Source organism: Excalfactoria chinensis, chromosome 1 (genome assembly GCF_039878825.1).
Source record: "Excalfactoria chinensis isolate bCotChi1 chromosome 1, bCotChi1.hap2, whole genome shotgun sequence".
Lineage (NCBI taxonomy): Eukaryota > Metazoa > Chordata > Aves > Galliformes > Phasianidae > Excalfactoria > Excalfactoria chinensis.
Genome location: NC_092825.1, coordinates 160,914,732 through 160,933,196, shown reverse-complemented (window position 1 = coordinate 160,933,196; position 18,465 = coordinate 160,914,732). Strand labels below are relative to the sequence as shown.

Sequence of the window (18,465 nt, the reverse complement as noted above, 5' to 3'; positions counted from 1 at the left end):
CAAGTTTCCTCAACTTGTTCACCTTGTGTTATTTTCTTCTACATGTGTTGTAGCAGCTGCTATAGCTAAAAAAATTTTGAAAATATAATGCAAGTGACAAACAACCATTTCCTTAGTAATACTAATGTATAGCAGAAAAATCTCAATCAGGAGGTTTTTGAGAGAAATAATCAAATACTGTTCAAAGCTGTTAAATATATATGCTTCATCTGTAGTCACCAGATGGCACCAGATGCATCCATGTATTGATAATCAGCTTAAAACTACTGTAACAGTTGTACAAGTCTTTTACCTTCAAAGCACATCACATATGGTGAAGTCCAACAGCTGAGGGGGTCAGTAGACTGGGGAGTTTAGATTCAACTTAAAGAGGATCTCACTGAATGTTTTTTTGAGGGGGGTAACATTAAAGAGGAAGAATGAGTGGTCCTTCCTGATTCTGAAGATATTCTTCGGAAGAAAAAAAAAATTAAAATGCAGAAGAAAGGTATTATTTTAATTAAATACATTGATTCTTGGTTAGAGTTAACAGCTTTTCACACTTCTTTCCCTTTCAAATGTTTAAATGTTTTAAAGCATCAAATTTTGAAGGAAAATTGCTTTTTTTCCAGAGACATTCAGTTGTCTTGAAGAGCTGTAGCTTTCTGTTGGCACAATCTAATTTTTTTTTATTTTATTTTATGGCTTTCTGATATGGTCAGTGAGCTCTTGAACTATGCATTAAATTCTATTCTTAAGAATCCTTTAATTTAAAATATTACCAGCTTATTGTACGTGGATGAAGCTGTAATTACCTATTCCTATGTACAGAATTTTATCTCAAGAATATAAAAAAAGAGAGCTAATTCATTTAATCATAAATTATGAGTTATAGATATATATACATGTTTTTGAACACTCATAATATACATCACCAATAAAAAATTTGGGAATCCAAACTTCTTCAAGTTGGCAATATTTAGCACACATATTTTTCTTATTAGTTATTAATCCTCCTCCTCTGCAAACAACTTCTCTTCAAGGAAAAAAATACAACAGCAAGAGAGTAAAATCTTGACCACAGTGAATTAATGGCAAAACTCCGACTAACTTCAGAGGCCAAGATTTTACGACACATGACCAACTTTACACAAAGAAAAAGAAACCCAAACAGATGAAGATATCATGTTATTAAAACATAGCGTTTGAAACTGAATCATCATCTAAACAGTATGGCAAATATTTACAAATAACAAAAGTAATCAAAGAAAGTCAAGTTGTAGTTTGAAATAGAATTTCAAAAGGAACGTGATCCTATGGGGAAAATGTAGCTTTCTGTCCGCATACTGAAAATATAAGTTTTAGCATGCAATTCTAAACAGATTCTATATCTCTAGCTTGTTGTAATGGATTTTCAAACATGCTACTTTTGATTATGCTTAATATGCAGTTATATCTGCTTCACTGCAGCAGAATGCTTACTGCAAAAATGTAACCTACAGTTATATTCACTTCATCATGACCTGTTTCTAAAAACGAATCAATCTGATTATCTACATTAATGACACATGTAGAACTTTAGTGATTGTTGGTGTCCCCAATAAAAACAATGGCCTGAACATGCAAATAATCACAGCTTTTTTAAAGGACACTTTTTTTTTGCAAGCACTAGCTTGCATGTAGCATTTGCATTTGTAATGAGTAGTCCTAGAGTTGTGCATAAACAAATGGAGATGTCACTGTTCAAATGACTCATGATTATCCTTCATGCTTTACAGTACTCAGTAGACCCTCAGAAATATATCTGTGAAAAGACTGTTAGCTTTTGTAAAATAGACACACAAACTGTGAGGAGGATGTTAATGTCATTATCCCACAGGGAAACTAAGGAAGAGAAGAAGCACTACTTTTCATACCACCTAGCAATACCACTAGCATTTCCATTGCAGTAGCTGTGACACATATAAAAAAACATAAAATAACAAAATCACAGAATATACTGTGGGTCACTGAATATACAAGGGTCACTGAGTCCAACCCTTGACTTCACACAGACGACCCAAAATTCAAATCCCGCATCTGAAAGCACTGTCCAAATGCTTCCTGATCTTTGTCAGGCTTGGTGCTGTGCCCACTGCCCTGGGCAGGCTGTTCCATGCCCACCACACTCTGGTGCAGACCCTTTCCCTCACCCCAGCTCCATGCCGTTCCTTTGGGCCCTGTCACTGTTACACAGAGCAATGCTCAGCTGTGAGAAGCTGCAGCCACCATCAGGCTTCCCCTCAGCCTGCTCTGGACTGAGTAAACTCAGGGACCTCAGCTGCTGCTCCTCATACACCTTGCCCTACAGACCCTTTGTCATCTCTGTGGCCCGTCTTCAGATGCTCCCTTATTTATGTCCTTATATTGTAGTGTCTTAAACACGGTAGCCCTGGGAGTCTAAAGAGCAGCCTGAAGTACAAGCACCCAATATAACAGAAAAATGCAGGTTCTCTCTAGAGTCTATAAAGAGGCTTATGCATCTTAAGATGAATAACTGGAAAAGGCAGCAAGAATTTGTCTCCCGGTATCTCCACTTTTCTCCATTGGTAACTGTAGCTCAGGCAGCCAGATTAGAGTTGAAACAATTCTGAAAGTCTACCACTATGTGAGAAAGTCTTATATGTTGTATTCTTATCTGTACTTTCAGATGAGAAATAATAAAATGAGCCAAACACAAAGTAAGTTTAGTTCCCTTCCCCTTCTCTGACATAAATCGTCGCTTTTTCTGTCTAGAAGACAAGGCAGACACACACATTTGTACAAAGAGCTACTATATTTTTTTCTTCCCATAACAAAAAAAAAAAAAAAAAAAAAAAAAGCTAAGAATTCATGTTATTTTATCAGCAAAAATTATACTCTTACTTATCATCTGCAGTTCTATCCATTGCAAGTACATAATACTGTAATTAAAGTATATTGCAAGCATTATCCGAAAGGGTTCTAATCATTCCATCATATTATATTATTCATTGAAATGCATTCATACAATACTTATGATAGATTTTAAAAAATGAAATAGATGAAAACAGAATACAGTATTACAGTATTATAACTTTTTATAAGGCTTTCTTTCCTGAAATAGTCCTAATAGTATCAGAATTTACGGGTTATGTCATCCCATCTCCACTACTTTCCTAAAATGGGAAGGATGCACAAGAGGCAAGCTACATTCTCAAGATGTTTCAGATCCATGCAAAGGGAGGAGAAGGAGTTTGTGTCTTTTAATGTGTACATGACAGGACAGGATGCAAGACTACTGAAGATAGCACTGGAATTAAAATCAGTTGGGTCGTGGCTCTCAGTGTGTATTGCTGAGCAGTGGGAAATGGTGACCACCACATGGAGGGATTAAAACCTTCAGTGAAATTAAGAATTCTGCCTTGAACCTGTCAGTGCTATCAGAGAGTAGCTGAAGAATCAGTTTTGTATGATGTGACCTGCACAGTCTGGTGGCAGATCAGAAAGAGGAGGTGGAAAAATTAAGGGAGCATATATGGGAGATAGACTGGTGGAGACACAAGCTACCATCCCTACAATAAAGGCACTGGAAGGGACACCGCATAAACAGTGGTTCTTCTCATTCCTTCTTGCAATCAGACAGAAAGAGGAGAAATGAAAAAAGGTCCCTCCTTGGGATGACAAGCAAACCCCCTCACAGCCTACTTTGTCTTCCCAGGTGCCCCTGCACAATAGATATGAGGCTCTAGAATTTGAGGGACAGGCCTATGAGGATATTGATGTGAGTTCATCCAGGGAGTTGTCTAGGGTAAATCAGCCAGCTGCACACCTTAAGACTACCTCTGCCAAGAACAAAAGAAGGGTGATTGTCATAGGAGACTTCCTTGTGAGGGGAACAGAGGGTAAAATATGCTGACCAGACCCTTCCTACAGGGAAGCCTGGAGGTTTAGTCTAGAGGTGGCACAGCAGAGACCTTATCATTATCCTCAGCTACCTGAAAAGAGACTGTAGGTAACCAGAGATAGGATGAGAGGCAATTTTCTATGCATATTTGCAAGCATAACATAAACAGTGAAATGGTAGAGTGCACGAACAAGGGGGAAATCAGACATTCCCTGGCAATTCCTTCTTACTGACTGGAAGTCATTGCTTCTTGTCTGTTCATTTCTTTTCTCTTTTGCTGAGACTTTACAAGTGGCTGCATGAAAACAATTTGCCTAATTCAGTTCAAAGTAAAACTAGAATTCCAAAAGGGTGTTTTGAGAATGATAATGTAAATGTGAGCCCCATTCTGCTTTCATATAAATGGCAGATAACACTTCACTCTGCTGGTAGTGGAATACATTCTTAAGTCCAGGGTAAGAAGGATGAAGAATATTTGTGTTTGTGCTTGTTGGATGTCAAATCTCATGACAACTACATTAAGACCATAAGACTTGTGGATGTATGCAGATGTGACTGGTTGACAGAAATGTCTAAACACGAATGAATACAGCATCACAAACTTGATTTTCTGATCTGAAATACATATGCACAAGGATGATGTTTGGCTTTTTCTTCTTGCTTATGCTCTTTGCATGATTCTTCTCTTTTGATCAGATAGGACTAGACAAGCAAATCTTATACATACCTGTTTCTCCCCACTGGGCTTCTTGTGGTTTAGGAGCAATTCCACAGCACCAACTACTTCCTTCCTTATGGCATGCAAAAGAGCATCTCCCACATATACATTAAAACTTAAGAGCAGCTCAATGAGCTCAAGGTTCTCATTTTCAATTGCAATAAGGAGTGCAGTTCTTCCCAGAGGATCAATGCAGTTAATATTGATCTTGAAATAAATTTCCGCTTCTTCCAAAGCTTTCTTCACAGTGGCATAATCTCCTTTCTCCACAGCATTCAGATAGGCTTTCTCTGAATGGGACAGTTCAGATTCTGCTCGTACAATACGAAGAGGGATACGATCTCTGTAGGGAGCATTGACACTTCTTTTGTAGTAGAACTGGGCCATATTTTATGCCATTCTAATACTTCATCTCTGAAACATACAAAAAAAAAAAAAAAAAAAAGGATTAAATCAATAATATGTTTAGGGGTACAATGCACCAGGTTTTTAAATACATAACTATATAAAACTCAAAGTGATGTTGAAAAAAGTAAATGTTTTCTATTAAAACATCTTGTGAAATCACCAACAAACATGGCAAAGAAGACACGTAACCATCTTGTTCATGCTTATCACTTAAAGTAAAATGCCAGCACTCAATATATATTTCTTAAAATCATAGCAAGAATGAGGTGACATAGCTTGCATCAGATGTGCGGCCACATTCCTTCACTAAGTTTTTCTGTCTCATCTTTGCTGAAATTTGAGAGTATGCTCATACACAGTTGCTATTTCCCAGTGCCAGAAGACAACATTTTTTTCAACTTGATTGTAGTAGCGAGTATGTCACTTTGAGTCTTATTCCTTTGCCCTTCTAAAGGTACCTAGCTTTGAGTTACACCCATTATTCTCCGTGCGCTCCAGCATGGCATGGGTCTTTCACTCTTCAGACTTCTGTACCATGTTTCTGATATCCTATGCAACTCTAGTAACTGTGTACACTGAATACAGATTTTTTTTACCTATTTCTTTAGCTTGGGAAGACTACATTAGGGATGAAATCGCCATTAGCTGTTAGCTCAGCCAAGTGCTCTTCAAATACACTAGAAGCATAAATTAGTCTCTTCTGACTTATTTGAAATAGATAGGCAGACAACACAGTTCAGCAGTGTGCTTTCCTTCTAAGATTTTGATTCAATCTCATATGCTATTAAGAAAAACATTCATACAAAATGCTTTTCCAGGTAGCACTTACTAACACATAAATTAGAATTCAGAGCCTGAAAGGAAAAACAAAATCTGTAGAGGATAAAATCATAAGGAGTGGTAAATAAAGATCATGGTTTTGATAATGCACTATTCTGTACTCGAATACTGAAACACTACAAGTATGAAACAACTCTAAAGACTTGCAGTTGATAAGTTTTTAATGACTTTGCTTTTACTCTGTATTTATTGAGCAGGAACTTTTTCAAAAGAAGCACCTTCTAACTGGAATTTTCTTCCAACTATATCTTTATGACTTAAATGAACAGGCTACACACACATTAAAAATGCATTTACATTAGTGGCTAAATAGTTAGCTAGTCAAAGAAATCCAGTTTCTCGTCATTTTCTCAGCTGAGAAAAAATGCTTGATTAATATTTTTTCCAACATTGAAAAATATATAAAGTAATGCTTATTTTATTTCATGAGGTCTTGACTGATTAAAAAAATCACAGGATGGTGTGAGAAACAGTGATTCATCTATTCCAGTCTCTGTATGCAGTGCAAGGAGAGGTAAGTACAAAGGCCATTTCTAAGTTGTTTTCTTTGTTTTCTGGAGCAGATCAACAGGGCTTGAGGCAGGCAGGTGGCAGCAAAGGAGATATTCTAGGAAGAATTTCCCTCTAGATCCATATATAGTCACTCAGAAATTGCTCTTTGCAAACGAAATGTTTCCCTGTATTTCCTCCAAGGTGTTATCAGTCTACACCACAGGCTACTAGAGAGTGCACAGCTAGTGGATTATGTTCTGTTAAAGTCACTATAAGTAAAATACTTGTCTGTTGCACATTTTTGCGCCCCTGGAGCAGAGATAACACATTCTTATTTTTAATATACTACATTTTATCAGTTTGCCATTCACTCTCTTGTTTCTCAAGCTCAAGAAGAAAACAAGAATGTGCTCAATCAGTTCAAAATAAATAAACCTAAATGTACATGTTCATATACAGATACCTACACGGAAGTTAGGTTGATACGTTCTCATTACAGCTATGGAGATCTACAACTGCCCATAAGCAGACATCTCTTGCTGAATGCTGAAGGGCATACCACCTGGCTCCAGCTGCTTCTTAAGGATAGGTTTCACGTCTCACATAGATAAGTAAAACTTAATAAATTCAAGCCATGAAATGATGATACTCACTCTTTAAGACCATTCACATGAAGATTATATAAGATAGTATGTTTTTGGAAAACCTGAATAACTATTACCCAGTTCTGCCTATTTGTAAAACATGCCCAGAACATTTTCAAATTGTAGTGACTAAATGGAAACCCAGATATTAAATGTTTTAGAATTATGATTTATGCTAGAAAAAAAAGTATCACTGCATGAAAAAAAAAAAAAAAAAAAAAAAAAAAAAAAAAAAAAGGAAGAGGCATTCATTTCAAAATAATCTTTACTAGATAGTTATGTCATGGCTGAAAATAAATTTGTTTTCAAAGTGCATATTTCTCCAAATTAAAATACTGAGCCTAGCTTTCCCACAGCTAGACAAAATAAAACACCATCAAATACCTTCAAAAAGTTTATCTTCATTATTTTTTAGCAGTAGTTTGAATTATTATACTCATTCCCAAGCTAGCTTTAGGAATGACAGCACAAACATCAATAAAAATATTAATAAAAATATTAATATTTTATTCATTTATATAAAAACTATTCAATGGCTTTCATCCCATTAGTCTGACCACATAATATGCTATGTGTTCTGATGTATATTTTAAGATATTTTAAGATATACTTTAAGTATTTAGAGGATTTTTTCAAAAATAGGATATTAAATCTGCAATATATTGCAGCTCAATGCTGGTAAAAGTTTAGATGTAAGCTAGCAATGTGGTAGCAATGGTAATAGCAGGACAGTTGGACTAGATGATCTTGTAGGTCCTTTCAAACCTTGTGATTCTATGATTCTAAGCAATCAAAAATAAAAAGAAAAATTACAGACATACTGACTCTTGTATTCAAGCCATTTCCCATGACGGAAGGTCATTTTGCCTTATGGATTCTCCCACAGCACAATACAAATCTGAAAGGGGCACAACTTCCCATGGAAGTTTCATCTCAATCAGTATTAGGGGCAAAGTCAATTTATTTAAATATCAACATTTATCTCTTCTGGTGTTTCTATAGAAGGGCAGAGGTCTCTACAGGTCTCATGTATCACCTGCCAGCCCAGTGCTGAAGTCCTGGCTGTCTCAAATAGACTCAAAGACACAAATTCTGCTCTAGAAACTGATTCTTGTCCTCTTTATTTACAGTTGAGAATAAGGCACTTCATAAGCGTGATTTCTCTGACTTATTTTAGGCTGCTGCAAGTGGGGGAGAAAACTCATACCCTTCTTTAACGTGGTTAAAAGCTAATTTAGATGTCATATCCCTTTTAATTGCCCTCTCATCTTGATTTATGACTATTCTAATGGTATTGCACACTGTCACCTATAAAACTTATTTTACTGTATTGATCAGATCTTTCTCCCTTCTTAGTAGTCTTCTAGTAATTCTTAATTTCCTTTTTAAGCTGATGACTCAGACAATTGAGTTTAAATCCTTTTTGACGCATTTTTAAATGTCTTTATTTTTGAAAGTAAAATTTCCATTACACTTTGTGCTTCTAACTTAAAACAACAACAACAACAAACAAACCAAACCAAACCAAACCAAACAAACAACAAAAAAAAACACCACTAAGATACTTTGTGTTATCCCTTACTTCAAATGAATTTGGCTAGCTATTGATGTAAGGAACCACTGTCAGAGGGCATGCTGAAGTTCTGCAAGCTTAGAATTTCATATACACTGGTAATTATAAATAATGAGAAATCTCAGCAATAGAGCCAGTTTTTCAGCACTTTGGTGTTATTGTAAATAATTTATGAGAAAATATTCACAGACCTGGAATAGGCAGCAGCTTGAGGCTCACAATAGTCCCTTGAAAAGGAGAATCTTATTTAAATGTTTTACCAGGTGGTAAAGAAATCTGATTTACTAGATTTTCTAGCATCCTTTCCACAGTCAGAAAACCACTATTACAGGAAAAAAAAGTGAAATAGCTATTGATATTGAAAGATAAGATATTGACTGAGATAACTTATAGAATTACTATTTTTTTATTTTTTTTTTACAGTAGTTGCTTCATTTATACTTGCTACAAACCAGTATTTCAAATAAGATGTGAAACTTCCTAATAAGTAACTATAGATGCTTCTGGGGAAACCAGCACAGTTCAGACAAGTGAACTCAAAGATTTGTCTGTCATCTCTGAAACTACTTTATATGTACTTTTCAAGGCAAAGGAGAGAATCTGACATTTGTTATATTAATGAAAGCATGAAATTTTCTTCCCAAAATAGATCTGTGACAGACTAACTTTAATCTGACACAGAATCCTATCTGATACACACTAAAAATGATGTTCAAAGGGAATGTATGAAAACAAGACTCCAGCTCTTGAAACCCTCAACTCAAAAGTATTCCTCCAATTTCAGTTACCACAACACACTGTTAGGTTTCAAGAACAAAATAAATGCAGGTAAACAGTTGATTTCTGATCCCAGTATCAGAAATATTATACTGGTGTATAAGTGAATGTTTAGACAAGTAAATTAAGCATGCTTCTAGTACTGAGGTCAGCTGCATGAGTTGTGCCCATAATGTTGAAGTCTCAGGCCAAAAATAGGATAGATGAATGAAAACTATCTACTGGGAATAAATTGTGGTCCATGCTAACTCCAAAATTGTGTCTGGAAATTGTGCAGGAATACCTTAATTATTTGAAGCCAAGAACATTCCAAGGACTGCTATAACAGTATCAGACACAGCTAATGGAGATCCGCTGCCCATGCATGTCTCCCAGAACTATTTATTATACATTTCTTAGAATTGACAATACAATATACAGGGTCCTCTCCTGAAAGTCGTTTGTCATTATTAGCTATATAATCAGTTTCAGACCTGAAAGCTAACAGTAGCAGATGTAGCAATTTGGACTTTAACATGAAGTCATGCATGCAGAAGATAAACTAGAAAGTGTAACACAGTGTACATAGTCTCTCTAAGAGGCTGTTGATTGATTTGGAATAGAGTGAAATGTTTTATTGGTCCTGTGTCTTAAAGTACCCTTTAACCAAGTTTCAGTAAAGCAAAGAACATGACATAGTATATAGCTATCGGTGGACATAGGGAAGCAGGCTGTTGTGTTTTCTGCTTAAATATATTCTGGGCTCATGATCTGCAAAACAGGGCATTAACTAGAAGTTGCTCTTAATTTCCAGAGCCACAATGGATGCACAACAGATTAAAACCTTCCAGCTTCTTACATTAGAAGCTTTAAAGATTGCATCCCAGAAGATAATGCTGACACGGAATGTGATGAACATTACCTTTCACTGTATTATTGCTATTTCATAGCAATAATTTGGTTTAAAAGCATAATGCTCCCTGTACAGAGTAAGGATGCACTGTATGTTCGCTTAGGCCAAATAAGAGAAAACTTTCATCTTCCAGAAATGACATCACACCAGATTTCAGAGGAGATTGGCAGATTCCTCTTGTAACAGTGATATTTAAGGTTAAAATTGTCATCAGCTTGAGAAATGCCAAAAGATCAGATTTAATGGGTTCTGGAAAAAAAAGAGGTATTAGAAATGAGATGTACAGAGTCAAGGTTTGTATTAGAGTAGAATGATTTGGGGCCAGGCACTTGCTATTGCAAACCCATGTAGGTGTTATAGACAGAAGCATTCAAGAACTCTCTTCTTCAAATACAGCTAAAACTGAACACAATTTCACTAAATGCTCTCCAAGAAAAACTGAACAGCTGCTCGCATGATATAAAAGAAGAGCACCACAAGCATAGAGAAATACTATTAGATGTTGGTATAATTCTAGTACATAATATATTTGTTCATCTTTCCAGTTTTATTCAAACTAGAAAGAGACATTCCTTGAACAAAAACCTACCAACCAACCAAGTGGACAAACAAAAAAACAACAACAAAAACGTGGAACACCATACTTGGCAGCAGTATGCAAAGAACGTCAGGAAAATAAGGAATTAAGCCTGAATCCTGAACTATTTGATTCTGCTCAGAGGGGAATATTGAAACAGAACGTAAAAGAGAGGACTGCTTTCAATGGACCAGCACAGACTTGCTTTTTGAAATGATGGAGCATGGATGATGGCAGCACAGCCTACATGTTGTAGGCAGCCAGTTTGACTGGAAGGACAGAGAAGGCAGTAAAAGAGATAGTGATCTTAATGAATGGCTATACCATCCATCTGAGTTGATCTCCATGTTTGTTTGGCTGGGGTTATTCTCCTGGGTAAACTGAGGGAACTACACAGAATAATTTTTAAGAGAAAATACTTCAGTGTCATCTGGCTACATAGAAGACCTTCTTCCAGCATCCCAAACAGTAGTGCTGACCTTTTGCTCTATCAGTGTGATCATGCAAAGTTCTTACAGCATACTGAACATTTCCCAGAAGATGTGGGAGGGATAGGTAATGTTTCTCTAACACTCCCCAAGCATGGGAGAAAAAGCAAATATGCAGTTTCTGCTGAGAAAAATGAGAAGGCTGGACAGCAAGGCTCTGACTGTAAAAGTTGTCCTGAGAAAAAGGGAGGCAGAATAGCTTGGAAAAGACAAGGCAGGACTTTTTCTGAAGCACTGCTTGTGGGAGTTATGCTACATGTATCAGTGATATTTCTGTGCTTCAGGATGTATTTACGCACAGATCTACATCTTCCCATGTTTCACATGAAGAACTTCCAGGCACAATGAAGCTTGGCCAGAAAAGGGAGGCTGTGGGAAGACTGCCCAAATACATTTAGTACAGAAATCCTAATAAAAACACTTCAGTGAGGGTCCTTTTTTTCAGATGTACAATCTATGCTACACTAAGAATAACTTGTGATGCCTTCTAGTGTTTAGGACTGGTAACACACCAGTTACAAAGAGATAATGTACAAATACATGCATTCCCATAAACTTTTCATTTCTGGCTACTGCTGTCAGAGTGGTATGTGTATTTTGCAAGGAGGTAAGAAATGAAGACGAGTTATGGGAAACTAGTCAGTTGTCAGAATTCTTGGCCTGTGACCATTCAGGCTGTTAATGGTTTTGCCCTCTGCTTATTCACAGACATGTGAGGCAGTGCATTTTAATGTATTTAACTAAAAGACTTTATCAAGAAATACAATTGGAAAAACATCACCTAAGTTCAGTTCCTAATAATATCACAATAGTTCATGGAGAAAGAATTATAATGATGAATCAAAATCAAACTGAGATACTGAGATCAATGCAAATCAATAACATTTAATAGCAGGCAATGTTCCACAATCAAACCAGATTCCAAAAAATCTTTTTACATAACTCTAGCAAAGACCATTCTCCATTGGCTATAAGCTCCAATGAAAGAAATGAAATTTATAATTTGGTTAGTTAAGTAGTTAAAACACCAAATCAAAACCACTTTCTGGACATGAGTCTGACAAAGCTAGTCATAATTTATTTCTCAAGAAACTAAATTATCATGTGGCAACTAACCCTTCTGTCCTTGTAGCAGTACAGACTTCAAAGAATAGAATAGAAAACCACAAATCTGTCAAATTCTATTTACCAGAAGTCATAAAATGACAAGTTCATGTCACTCAGAACCTTTAAATGTATAGAACAGACATACCCAAATGAAAACTGTAATGAGGTATTACATAAAGCTGCTTGCAGCCAAGGGAACCTTTTCAGAAGTTTGTCTGCTTGGACAAATTGTGACATACGCAGATGCACAAATCACAGAATCAGAGAATAGTTGCGGTTGGAAGGGTCCACCTGGGATCACCTAGTCCAAGCAAGGTCACCTACAGTATTTTACCCCAGATTGCATCCAGATGAGTTCTGAACATCTCCAGAGGAGACTCCACATCCTCTTTGGGCAGCCTGTTCCACAGCTTTGTCAGCCTCACAGTGAAAGCTTTTTCTCATACGCAGATGGAACTGTGTTTAAGTTTGAGCCCACTGACTCTTATCCTGTTGCTAGACATCACAGAAAACAGGGTGGACCCATCTTGTGAATAGATTCCCTCCCTTAAAATACCTGTATGCATTAATAAGAGCCCTCATTAGTCTTCTCCAGCCTGAACAAGCCCAACTCTATAAGCCTCCCTTCATCAAAGAGGTGCTCCAACCCCTTAATCATCACAATTCAGGACTAAAAGTCTCCTGCTAAATGAGAATAGAAGCTAACATAGAGAATAACAGTAAGAGATTTTTCATCACCTGTAAGTGGTGAAACCAGAAAGTTTTCATGTGGATACCCTATCTCATACAGGCATATCTAATATACTGTCCTACAGAACCCCTATCAAGCAGTAATTATCTAAGCTTGAGAACTGACAGAGTACTTTGAGTACCTCTTAGGAAACTTATATTTTCTTTCTTGGATTAAAAATTCAGAAGATTTTAAATCACCATATTATAACATGAAGCTCTTAAAAGCAGATCATCTGAAAATGCTAACAACAAATATAGCTAACCAACACACACTTATCACCAGCTCTCTGAAGTACTATGCAAAGCCTTTTATCTTATACAATGACTCCTCTCCCAAACACGTAACAATTCCAGTATGATATTCACAGGAAAATTATATTTGACAGAGACAGAAATAGGAAATCAATGATTGATTTAAGCATTTTTCTCTGTGGAAAATACATCTTCTTGTGATTTCCAATCAACAAAGGATTAATTATATACTCATTTAGGCCAGGTTTGCAATTACCTAGCTTATCAGCAATAATTCAGATTTATCCCCAGAATGAGGGAGTAGGCAACTTCATTTAAAAGCATCTGTGGTATGTCTCCTGCACCTAGAGCCAGAAGTTCAACTAAACACAAACTAGCCTATCTTAGAGTTACAATCATAATTCTCAATACGGGAATACTTGCTTGGCAAGGTAATCAAATAAAAGTTGGAGGTTAACAGGGAGTGCTATGAATATCTCAGCAAAATGAAACTTGGTTACCAGGAACTCTTTGAAACATTGTTTTAGCTGTCAAGAAGTTCAGAAGTTGTAGAAGAGCCACGGATGTGAAGATTAGCACAAATATCTCATATGAACTCCATCACTAGGCAGGTCAAGAAAAAATCAGCACTGCTTCTTCGTCCTGGGAAGCCTGAAGTAGAAGAACCTGAGTCACCAAGCCCAACCTCTTTATCAGACACAGTTCCCTCAGACAATTTTTTTTAGAGCAGATCAAACTCCCTGTTAGTCATAACTGGGATCCCTGGGCTTGACCCAGCTTCTCTGCTGTTCCTGTGACCAGTGGGGAATAGAACATAATCTCTCTGACAGGACTATTTTCTTAATCCTAAATCAAGTTCAGCTGTTGAAGATTGCTTTCAGGATTATCTTTCTTCAGTATATTTGGAGAGAAAACTGCCTCTCTCTTAGACTTCATTTTGCCAGGCTGCACAAATTTGTACAAATTCTCCTTGCATTAATCAGCTCCCAACCCAGTGCTTTACTTTTAGTTTTCTCTTTACTTACATGCATCACATAGTTCTCTGGATCTGTTAGTACTCAGTAAGTCTTTGACTCTGTGACCTCTTGTAGTTATGAATGTCAAACACTCCCTGTGAACTGCATGAACTTTATTCTTGAAAAGTTTGTTCTAAATATACCTGTGATCATTTTCCTTTGCTAAGACATTATTTTGTTTTTTATTTATAATATCTTCTCTTCCAGTTTGTCAGGTTTGTCAGTGAGGCAAAACAGAGGTCAGTCATCAAGAGGAGAAGTTTATAGTGTTTACAGTTTTCTGAGTCAATAAAGTAAATCTATCTCGAACTAGCAAACGTAAGGGATAAATACTGTAGATATTAAGGATATTAAGTGGTGCTGCACCTAGACTCACTCTATCAAAATTTAGACAGCTTTCTGGAGTTGTTAGGCTGGAACATATTTATCTTGGAGTCCTTCTAAGTTTATTGGAGAAACAGAATGAGAGTTCTCTGAAAACATTTCAGTTAAATCAGTTTGAATCTAGGCCTGCAGATTTGCATGTTAAGAAGTTTCTGAACCAAAGATGTTCAGAAAGTTCATTCTGTAAAGAAGAAATTGCAAATCTGACATGGGATTTGGTCAAAACCAAAGGAAGATGGATGATGGAAGACATGTTCCTACCTTGCTTAGGGATATCTCGTGTTACAAGGGATATGTAGGTATCTGCCAGTATTGTACATCATGTAAAGTAATAACCTAACACCAGGGCCTGAGAGTTAAGGAAGAGTTCACTTTACAGGAACCCTATTTCTTATGCTAGTTCCTTTCTAAATACAAATGCTCATAGCAGCAGTGATGGCCTACACAATAGGTGGTAGCATTCATTGTCTTTCAGATACAGTGCTAAAGCAACATTGGTGGACACTGAAAATCTCCTGAAAGATCCTGAAAGACCAAAGAAGCTTACACATGTACAAAGGATATATATATACAGTATAAATTAAACACTACCTACTTCTATTCAAAATTGGTTTTCTAAGAAGAGAATCACAGAATCATAGAATCACAGAAACACCAAAGTTAGTCCTACAGGATCATTTAGTCCAACTATTCACCTACCACCAACATTTGCCCATTAGACCATGTCCTTTAGTATGCCTAAACATTTCTTGAACACCTCCATTAAAGGCGACTTATCCACTTCCCTACACATTCTGTAACAAGATGACCTTAAAATGCAGACACAATCACCACTCTGCAAGGGTATCCCATATTTTTTGGTAGTCCGCTGCATGCTACCATTGCACGGTTACCTAATGAATGTAGGGATTTATTTCAAATAAAATTGCTAGTGATGCAGTTTCCATTTATAAATAACATAATTTTCTTCTAAAAATGAAATGATACATGAAGTTGAGCATAATCCACATAAACCAAAGGCAAAACTACTGGTGAACACAAAAATGCTTTTAGAAATAGTATTATATACTTCTACTACAACATTGTTGTGCTTTATCTTGAAAGCAATTCGTTTCTCACCTCCATTCTTCTATTAAAATATCTCTGCAGAACACAATTGTTCAGAAATCAAATTTCAAGTCTAAAATTTCTTGTGAACACTTGTTCAAGTATCTGCTTGTAGAATAGCTTTTCTAACTTCCTGAATGCATGATGCATTTTTAGAAAACAGTAATATTTCTGACTCCAAGTTACTGAGTCACTCTGGGATTCATTTTAAAGGAGGGATTAAAGTTGTCTTTAACAGAAATAGATATATTACCTGAATTATAATTTTCCACTTAGGAAGGAATTCAGTTTTATCTCTGACTTCAGGAAATAAGGAGAAATTGAAATAATACTATTTTGGTATTGAACTTCTGTAATAAACTTATTCCCGTAGAAAAGGAACAGTGCAGCATTACCAATATGAAAATAACAGGTTGGTGCAGTAAAAAGCCAATAGCTTGTAAAAGTAATATATATGCTAAGATGCATTCAACAGAATTTTTTGTTTCATCTTCTCAGTTATTAAATTGCCATGATAATATAAAACCAGGCCAATACTATGAATCATAAACACAGTTCCAAAACACAGGCCTAAAAATTAATATCAGCATATTTTAAAATGATTTTTTTTTTTTTTTAAATGACATTCTTCAGGTTCCATCCAAGTCAATGTAGACTTTCAGAAAATTGTAAACTAAAGTCATAACACATTTCAAAAGTGTTTACACAGATTTTGGAACACAAGGAGATCAACACAAAATAAGTTGGCTTCAGGTTGCAGTGTAAAGCAGAAGATCTGATCCAAGATGTATTTTGGTTGCCAGGAAAACTAGCAAAAAAGGGAAGCAAAGCCATAGAGAAAACTGTTCATGAAGCTTATTAGAGAGGACATGTCAGGACTTGATGAAAGAAAAACAAGTATCCAGGATAGGTATATAGGGAGAAGAGCAAAGCACAAATGAAAGTGCAAAGAAATGCTGAAAAATTAACGATGACCGTCTTATAAATTCCATGCCCATAGAGTACATTAACTAAATAAAGAACACATTATTCTGACTTGACAGTAACATCTTCCCTGAAAGCACAGCTAGCACATTTTATCTCAGCAACATGCACTCCAGCCATCACTTCTCTATCACCAAACTGCCTCCTGGTGTTCTCTGCGGGGATCTCCATCAGTCCTTCCTGTGCTTCTCCACATGCTTCATGGGGCCAACTATGATGAACACCAAGCAGTGCTGAAGTGGGTTAGTTCACTGATGCACTAACCAACAACGATGTTTTCTATTTGAGGAAATCTAAAATTATGTAATGGCATTTTTTTTTTTTCTATTGAGAGCTACAGTTCCAGATGTGCAAAAGCCCTTGAGAAATGATCAGAAAAGTTTAACCTGTCATCATCCACTATAAAAACAGTTTATATGTTTTACCACAGCTCTGTGGGAAAAAGTGGGCAATTATCTTTAAAGAAGCCAATTTAAGGTGAAGGCTGGTGATTGGAAAGATGATTCTCTTTGGGAAGGATTAAGAATCAGAAAATTCCAACTCATATTGTTTTACTGTAGGAAAAAATGTAAGGGTATCAGATGCCAAGGATAGCATGTTCATGGAGCACACATTCTGCTAAATTCACTACTTAAAGGGGAAAATACACCTGACACTGCTTTGTGCTCTGCTTTAGTGCTTAGTCAACTCTGGCTAAGGAAGGAAGTGCTGGAAGAGGTTTTATCTGTTCTCATGCTAAAAAACAAGCAAACAAATAAACATCAACTTTGTTTTTCAGAAATCAGAGTCTTTCTAGAATAATCACACTCAGTTGCTCAGACAATTTAAAGGCAGTATAATTTGGATGTCTCCTGTGCAGGGTAGTTCCATTGCTAATTGCACAGTGGCATGTCAGGAGGAACTTAATCAAACTAATTGTCTGAAAACATAAGGTCAACCCCATGGTAGAAAAAGCAGCTGGTCATAAAATTCTTCTCTTGTCAGACACAATTATTCTGTTTGAACGAACGACGGTAGCTTGATTCTGCAAATTGTGGAGATCAGTCAGAGAAGAAAATGTTCACCACTTTTAGCAGTGGCTTAGCTGGCAGGACCGGGACAGAAGTTAAATTGCAACATACACAAAAAATGGGAAGTGGATCAAGCAACAGAATGTGTCCATCTGAACATGGCAAATTACACAGAACTGAGAATCACAGCTCATGTCAGGGGACTCTAAAAGTATATTTATTTCTGAGAGACAAACAACTGTTTGGATGAAAGCTATGTCAAAGTGCTGCATATATTTGACAGTCATTTACTGGCAAGTTCCTTCTGGCAATCTCATGTCCTTTGACTACTTTTTGGAGAGTAAAACTGTGGGTGGGATTCAACTCAGAGTTATGACACCTATGCTAACTGTCTAAATGTAGACACTAGCATTTGAGGTAAGTCCCTAAATAACCTATGTTGTCAGTAGATAGCCAGTATTCTATTCATTCATTTTGCTCAAACAAAGAATGTGATGATCTTTAGGATATCTTACATATCTGAGACACCTCTGGAGACTGGCTGAAATGAGCATATGCTTCTTTGGCTACAGGTGTAAAAC

The 18,465-nt window shown here is 36.5% G+C and overlaps 1 protein-coding gene across 1 annotated transcript in view; it reads right to left on the bottom strand.

Moving 5' to 3' along the window:
* Nucleotides 1–18,465, bottom strand: part of TRPC4 (transient receptor potential cation channel subfamily C member 4) — a 132,642-nt gene that overhangs the window by 78,942 nt on the left and 35,235 nt on the right. Inside the window, exon 2 of the mRNA XM_072361423.1 lies at nucleotides 4,611–5,015. Coding sequence (XP_072217524.1) covers nucleotides 4,611–4,988 — 378 coding nt within the window. The 5' untranslated portion in view covers nucleotides 4,989–5,015. The remainder of the gene's footprint in view (nucleotides 1–4,610; nucleotides 5,016–18,465) is intronic.